The sequence below is a fragment of the Pieris napi genome, chromosome 24 (genome assembly GCF_905475465.1).
Source record: "Pieris napi chromosome 24, ilPieNapi1.2, whole genome shotgun sequence".
Lineage (NCBI taxonomy): Eukaryota > Metazoa > Arthropoda > Insecta > Lepidoptera > Pieridae > Pieris > Pieris napi.
Window position 1 is genome coordinate 4,371,093 of NC_062257.1, and position 8,129 is coordinate 4,379,221.

At 33.6% G+C, this 8,129-nt stretch overlaps 1 protein-coding gene across 1 annotated transcript; it reads left to right on the forward strand.

The window, feature by feature from the left end:
* Positions 1-4,655: 4,655 nt before the first annotated feature.
* On the forward strand, positions 4,656-7,526 carry LOC125061921. The gene is made up of 2 exons (XM_047667561.1): positions 4,656-4,915; positions 6,827-7,526. The coding sequence occupies exons 1-2, from the start codon at positions 4,777-4,779 to the stop codon at positions 7,315-7,317; spliced, it is 630 nt and encodes a 209-aa protein (XP_047523517.1). The 5' UTR covers positions 4,656-4,776; the 3' UTR covers positions 7,318-7,526.
* Positions 7,527-8,129: the final 603 nt, after the last annotated feature.

Sequence of the window (8,129 nt, forward strand, 5' to 3'; positions counted from 1 at the left end):
ATATTTTTATTTTTATTCATGTAATCAGAATGAATTATCGAACTATATTAACATGATTGTGTTGCCAAAAAAAAATTAATTTAGCATGGAGCTGCAAATCCCACAACGGTTTTTCTGCACAGACTATTTATAACGATACTATTCCAGCTAGCGCTACATTTATGATGTCAATTTTGGCGCCAAAAAAGTACCTGGTACCTTCAAGCATTTCCTATTAATTGCTAAAGTACTAATAACCTAATAATTACGAGGGTCAACCAATTAATATTTTGTGATAGTGTAAGACGTTAATTTAAAAAATTAAGGTTAATTTTTCAGTGACTACTCTTCTGTATTTGTGTATAATAAAGCAGGAGGAAATCAAATAAATGGATTAAATGTATCCAAAACAGCACATATGAAGACATGACATGACGTAGCATATTGTACATAATATAACATAATAATATGTATGTCATGTAATTTACTTTTCTATGTGCGTGTTTAACATTTGCTATATGGGAAGGAAAACATCGTGAAGAAACCGCATTCTTTAGATCCAATCGGCAGGTGTTAGAGACAAAAGATCACCTACTTGCTTTAAAAAAGCATCGCGAAACAGATAGAGAAATATGAAGACCACTGTTTTGACGTGATAACGTCTTTAAAATCGTTTTAGTCGGGTGACATGTTCAGAAACTTGTGTCACACCAAAACCTCACGAGCGCGATCGCAGGTATAACGAGAGAGAGACGGACCGATCTCCCGTCTCATCTCGAGCGCTGCCAGTCATTCCGTGAATGTATGAAGAAAAATGTATATCATAGTCGAATAAGTAAACTTGTCATTTTACACCCGAAATTTATCATCAAAAGTGTGAATAAAACGATAGATGTAATTTAAAATTTGAAAAAATTGTTATCTTCATTAATTCCTTACTTCCCAAAAACTTATATTATCACCAATAAGACGTTATCACGTAAACATCTCGATCGTAAACCTACTTTACAAACAACCAATATTTTTTTTTTTAATAGAATAATTCGTGAAACATCGTACAGCGCTTAATAGCGATATCGACAACTATTTTAATATTTAGTTTTCAGTATAGAGACGAGGAATTTTGTCGAATTATTTATGGAAGGCCAGTGACAGATTGTTGTTATTTTTTTAATTTTATGACCTGGTAACAAAGACCTTTAAGTCATACAGATTGTTGTCAAACGTATAAATTGCAAATAATATTTTAATTAAACTTTCGCCGAGTCTATGAAAATACGATACTTTCAGTGTTTTGAAAACATATACTCTTTACGAACGATGTGTTTGTGCTTTCATAATAATAATTTATTTGCAAGGATATGGTAAAAATATTATACATAATACAATACACACACACATATAATAGCGTGCAAATTAGTCAATCAATTATAATTTATAAGAAAAAATAGGGGTTTATCGTAGAGGGGTGAAAATTAGAGGTTGTATGTATTTTTTACTGTTTAGGCGTGGACTACCCTTAACATTTAGGGGGATGAAAAATTGATGTTGTCCGATTCTCAGACATACCCAATATGCACACAAAATTTCATGAGAATCGGTCAAGCAGTTTCGGAGGAGTTTAACTACAAACACCGCGACACGAGAATTTTATATATTAGACATTATCAAATTAATATTAATTATAAATAATCAAATAATCATTTATATAATAATATATTTTTTCCAAAAGTTTTAAGTCGACTTTTAAAAACTCGAAGATCTTTTTGGTTATGTAACTCGAGATACGTCAACGGGCTACAGGTTTAGTTCTTCATATAAATGTATCGATACTTTTGTATTGCGTTTGCATGTATTACTCATTCGTAAGACTTCAAAAATTGCTTAGTTTTTTTTTTTAATGGCTCTGGCACGATTTGTGCATTAGCCAGCGTCAAGTATAGGATTTTTTATAATTCGTGCTTGTCTTTAGAAATTCGAGCGTGTCCTCCATGTACGGTTTAAGCACTCGCCCGGTACCGCACAACCCTCCCAAAGGCCGAGAACAAATTTAAATTAAATTAAAACTTGCCCTCGAACCGGGAATCGAACCCGGTACCCCTCACCTAGCTGCCACTTAATAAGACCGCTAGGCTATGAGGCCCCTAATTGCTTAGTTATTCTCAAACATATACGGTAGACCGTAGAAGCCTCTAGAAATAAGTTGTTATTTAGTTCCGCGTAAATAAATTTTAGGTTTGTTCTAAAAGTATTTACAGACTGGTCTATCACGCAAAATCTAAAAGTGCCGAGATTTGTAAATTACATGTTTTCTTCCAATATCTGTGTCTGTGAGATTTAAGGCTTCAAACCTTTTTGTTTTTTTACATTTGACAACAATAACATCTTATAATCAATTTTCGTAATTTTTTACATTTTTATATTTAGTAAAATTATATTTAAATTATAAATAAATAACATCATATTATAAATTCACCATGATTATCTGTAATATCAATAATTATTTTTATAATATATATACGCATTATTTTACAGATGCTGGTCACACTTAGGTAATTCGCGTCCTAATACATTGTTAAAGAGCTAATTTGTTTTAATATTGATAAATAACAGTGTTGTTAGTTTTTACTTTTTATAAATCAGAAAAACACATTTAATTTTTTTTTAATAAATGTTTGATTTTGACTTATTTTGAAAAAACAAAAAATATGATAACTTAAAGGTACCCAATAACCCTATATAATATAAATTAATTTAAGAAATAGAACCACACAGTCTATTGGACGTATTCGCTGCAAATTCGAATTTATTTGACGAATTGATCATCCGATTTGATTTTGTTCCCTTTGGAGACTCTTGGGCCGTGAGGGTCAAGTGCACAGACCCTAATTAAATATTTAATTTGGCGCCTGGTAACTACCAGTGACCCCAGAGCTAGTGCTTTGATCAAAAATAAAGGTACACTGGTACAGGTGCCAAACTTTATAAATTTGTTTTGAATTTTTTAGTCATCAATTTATAGTAATAATGATTATTATTACCATGTAAATAATTTCTGATTTAAAAATCAATTCGGATGTCAAAGATCCATACAAAAGTACGGTCTACAAAATAACAAAATTATTCAGGACGGTTAAGTACACTACGCTGTAATCGAATTAAAAGCTAATACTACATAATAAAAATAATTACAACTAAATCTGTGTTTACTTAATGGAAGAGTGTTGGCCTCGTGGCTTCAGCGTGCTACTCTCATCCCTGAGGTCTTAGGTTGGATCCCCGGCTGTGCACCAATGGACTTTCTTTCTATGTGCTCATTTAACATTCGCTCGAACGGTGAAGGAAAACATCGTGAGGATACCGGCTTGCCTTTGACCCAAAAAGTCAACGGCGTGTGTCAGGCACAGGAGGCTGATCACCTACTTGCCTGTTATGTATACAGTATTCACAATTGTCTTAACCTACATATTAATAATAATAATTAAAAATTAATGGTTAGAGAATTAAAAAAAAAAGTTGGTTGCTGTGTACCTTTAACGCTGGCATCATTTCCTCGCTGTATTGCGATTATTAGATTCATTGTAGATTGACAAATTATCAAGAAACAGTTACAGAAATCTGAGGCCCAGACCTAAAGAGGTTGTAGGGCCACTGGTTTATTTTAGTTTTTATTTTAATATCATAATCGTAACCAATATTTCACTTATTTGATTATTTTTAACTTTTTCACAATTGCAAATGATAATAAATTAAATGAATTGAACAATCAAAATATTAGCCAAATTTTAAGCTTATTCAATGAAGGTCAAATTACAATATTTAAAAAGTCCTATCGCTATTAAATTACGAGATACACACAAGCATAGGGTTCTCAACTCACAACATGAGAAATACAATTAATAATAATTTATTAAAGTATGTTTTTGACATTTATATTATAAGCACACATATATGATACAAGCATGCATTACAATACAAAATTATAATTAATTAAAGGATTATATAACAAAAACAGCAGCGTTGGCCTAGTGGCTTCAGCGTGCGACTCTCATCCCTGAGGTCGTAGGTTCGATCCCCGGCTGTGCACCAATGGACTTTCTTTCTATGTGCGCATTTAACATTTGCTCGAACGGTGAAGGAAAACATCGTGAGGAAACCGAGATGTCTTAGACTCAAAAAGTCGACGGCGTGTGTCAGGCACTGGAGGCTGATCACCTACTTGCCTATTAGATTTAAAAATGATCATGAAACAGATTCAGAAATCTGAGGCCAAGACCTAAAGAGGTTGTAGCGCCGCTGGCGTTTTTATAACAAAAACCCAACTCTGCTAATAAATATACGTATAATTCTAACATATATAATTTGCATAAAATATAAAATACTAATTGTTCATAAATTCTCTTAGCGAAATTTTAATTTAAAAAATATAATTTCTATAAGGTAATTCGCCCTTCTCACTCTCTCGTCTCACGTCCCGATCGCTCTCTCCCTTTTCTTCGACTAAAACGCTGCACATCTTCGTGACGCTAATATTATTATTGCATCCGTAAAATTACCCTCATGCGCCTAAAGATGTTTCAAAAAGAGCGCGTTTCAACTTATAATAGTATAGACTACGCGTGGCTCCAACTTGGCAACCCTAGCCGTAATCCAGCCAGTGAAACGAGTTTTGCGAGAGGTGCGGGGAGGTGCGGGGAGGGACCGACCACGCGCGAGCCTCGGCGAGGTGCTGCGAGGCCGGTTACCCCTCGCTCCGAGCCACCTTTAGTAACAAATGAATACTGGTTATACACGGTCATGGAAAAGTTTATCGAAGCTGTGCGTTTGCAGCCCTGTCTGTGGAATCCATTGGACCCAGATTACAGAGAGATGCACGTGAAGGACGAGGCTTGGACCACCGTTGTGGAGATCTATAATAATCGATCTATAGCAAATAGTAAGTAATATCGATCGTAGAATGATAACCTCGTATGCACAGAGGACCAAACATTACAGGAAACGAAAAATTTCATTTCGTCAATGTTCGTAAAATATTATTGTGTTTTTGTACACAGTTTTGGATGGTAAAAAGGACTTATTTATTAAGAACATAAATAAGTCCTTACAGCTCTAGTGTAATTCTATATAGGTATATATCGATAATCCGATAGTCAGTAATGCCTACAATAATAATAAAAACCCGTTTATTTTCCAATCTTTACATTATAATTAATAACATAAAAGTCCTTACTTCATTAGTTCACAAGTTAAATGACATAAGAGTCTAACAATAAAAAATAAATGGTTTTATTATGTTGACGTCACGCACTTTTATGCAATGGAACGCGTTGCCGCCAGATCTAAATGAAATATTGTATTCTCAGCGCTTTAAAAAAGTTTATTAGCAATTTTAAAGCGCTATTTCTACTGGTTTTTATGTTGCGTTTTAAAGTAAACCAGCGCTGTCCAATCAAAAATTACCAAAACGCTATTTATGTAATCTAACATAATATAAAATTCTCGTGATACAATGTTCGTTCACATACTCCTCCGAAACGGGTCGACCGATTCTTATGAATTTTTTGTGCATATTCAGTAAGTCTGAGAATCGGCTACTATCTATCTTTCAAACCCCTAAATGTTATGGGTCCACCCCTAAATTTTTATTTTTTAGATATTGTGTTTTAATTGTCTATGATACAACATCCAAAAATACATACAACCATTAATTTTCACCCCTCTACGATCAACCTCTTTTTTTATTATAGTAGATAGTTATTTATATTGAATTAAAAAATGTTTCCTAGAAATAATATACATGGCAAAAGAACGTTTGACGGGTCAGCTAGTAAAATATATATGTATACTTAATATTTAAAAGCGTAAACAAAATGTAAACAATCGTCACACACTTGAAGCCAATATGAGTCTTTTAGTTTTTACATTCATAAATTGTAATTTGACTTTCTCGATTCCGATAATGTCCAATAACATAGTAACTTAGATATACGAACTCTTCAATAAGTGAAGTTAGTTTTTCTAATCCAGCGTCGCAACCCCTAATGTTATCTTAGTTATAATCTCATGTATGAAACAATTAAAGCCAGCTTTGACACCCGAGTTCAAAGTGTTTCATTTAACATATTGAACATATCCATACAACTGCACTCGCTGTTGGATCTTTTATCTCACTATCACATAAAGAGTTCAAAAATGCTTCAATTAACAGCTGATAATTGTAAAAAGAAGGAAGGATAAATACTCTAGAACTAGACTGTTGCATATGATTGCCGCTAGATTTGTGAAACCAGAAAAGAAAACCAAAAAATAGTGATGAATTTTTATATACAAGAGTAATTCGTTTTACGTATATTATTAAATCGTCGTGTCTTTTGACAGCTTTTGCTATATTAAATTTAATCTGTTGACAGTAGCGTTGTTATTAATGAGTAGTTACGCGTGCGTCAGGCGTGTCGTGCGGTCTAAGCCCGGCTGTGAACCAAGTAACTTTTTTTTTATAAAACAGGAAGCAAACGGGCAGTAGGCTCCCTGATGCCTACCTGATGTTAAGTGATACCATCGCCTATGGGCACTCTCAATTCCAGAGGGCTCGCGAGTGCGTCGCCGGCCTTTTTTTGAACTTATGTAACATTTAATTAACGGAAAGCATCGAAATTTTTATTTAATCATTATTAATAACCAACGGCCTGTACTGGTTTATTACGAGCGATTTTTTATATTTAGTACAAAAATCCAAATCATTATATTATAGATACATTTATTTTTTACATATATATAACTGTTTAATAATAATGGACATATATAACTGTTTAATACATATAATAATTGCAAAATTGTTTTATTACAGTTCAAGTAGCAAAAATGGAATGGAAAAAACTTCGCGACAATCACCGCGACGCGCTCAAACGCGCGAAGTTAGGCAAGAACAAGTTATTACCCGCGCAAATCACAACATGGAAGTACGCGAAAGCGATGCAATTTCTAGAACCGCACATGAAATATAGAATAACAGAAAACATAGAAATAGAACCATCAAAACACGACGATGTGTCAACAACGGTAGATTATTCGGCGAAACGACGGTGTATAGAAAAAAAAAGCTTGGAAGACGGCGCACTTGAGTCCTTTTTCAAATGCATGTTACAGAGCACCAAAACGATGCCATACTGGATGCAGACACAGGTTAAAAAGAAGATATTTAACGTTATCATTGAGGCTGAAGAGCAGCTTTCGTCTCAAGGTCAAAGTGAGGTCGCGAGTGAATATGAATCGGAACAAACTATTCCTTTAGGCATTGTTAAGGCGGAAATACAAACAGATAGTGACGATTGTACATAGAATTCCGATGGTATTGGTATAACAAACTACACAGTGATCCAAATACTTTATCTACTATATGAAATGCAGGCATAACGGCATAAGACATAATAATCAGTTTAATATGGATATTTTTCTTTATATCACATATAAAGAAAAATTATCAAAGAAAAGTCATGCCATGCCAGCGTAGGTTAAAAAGAATGTTAATTTTAAATATTTGTGTATTTCTTTTTGTTTTATTTACCTATTTATTAATATTCCTACCTGCTCCGAATTCAAAAAAATATATATCTAAACGTGAATCATTCTAGATATTGGTGAGAACTGCAAAATGCGTGCAGTTTTTGAGTTTATCATGATATGCATATGATAGACACGGCGGAGGTCTTGTTATGTATCTTATATATAAATCACGTGCCACGTTGTTTGTCTTAAACAAACTACTTTTAAATTAAATTTGCAGACCGTGTGCAGTTTGATCCAACTTAAAAGATAGGGTAGCTTACATCCTAATTTATAGCCACAATATTATTTTATTGCAAAATATTTGTTATTTAACAGTCACAATTGTAACAGATGGCGCTGTGTTGAAAGTACCAACGTTTCACATAAGCTACAATTTAATGGCATAACCACCAATAAAGCATGGTGGTCCCCATGACTGGTGTTCTCCTACCGTTACCCTTCAATAGTTTCCTACTATGTAATATAACAAAAAACTTAGCCACTGCAACGCTTGGCCGAGTCTGCTAGTAATCTATAAATTTATACATCTTCACACGCCCAACACATCTTTTTTAACTCTAACTTTATTTATACGTATAGGTAGC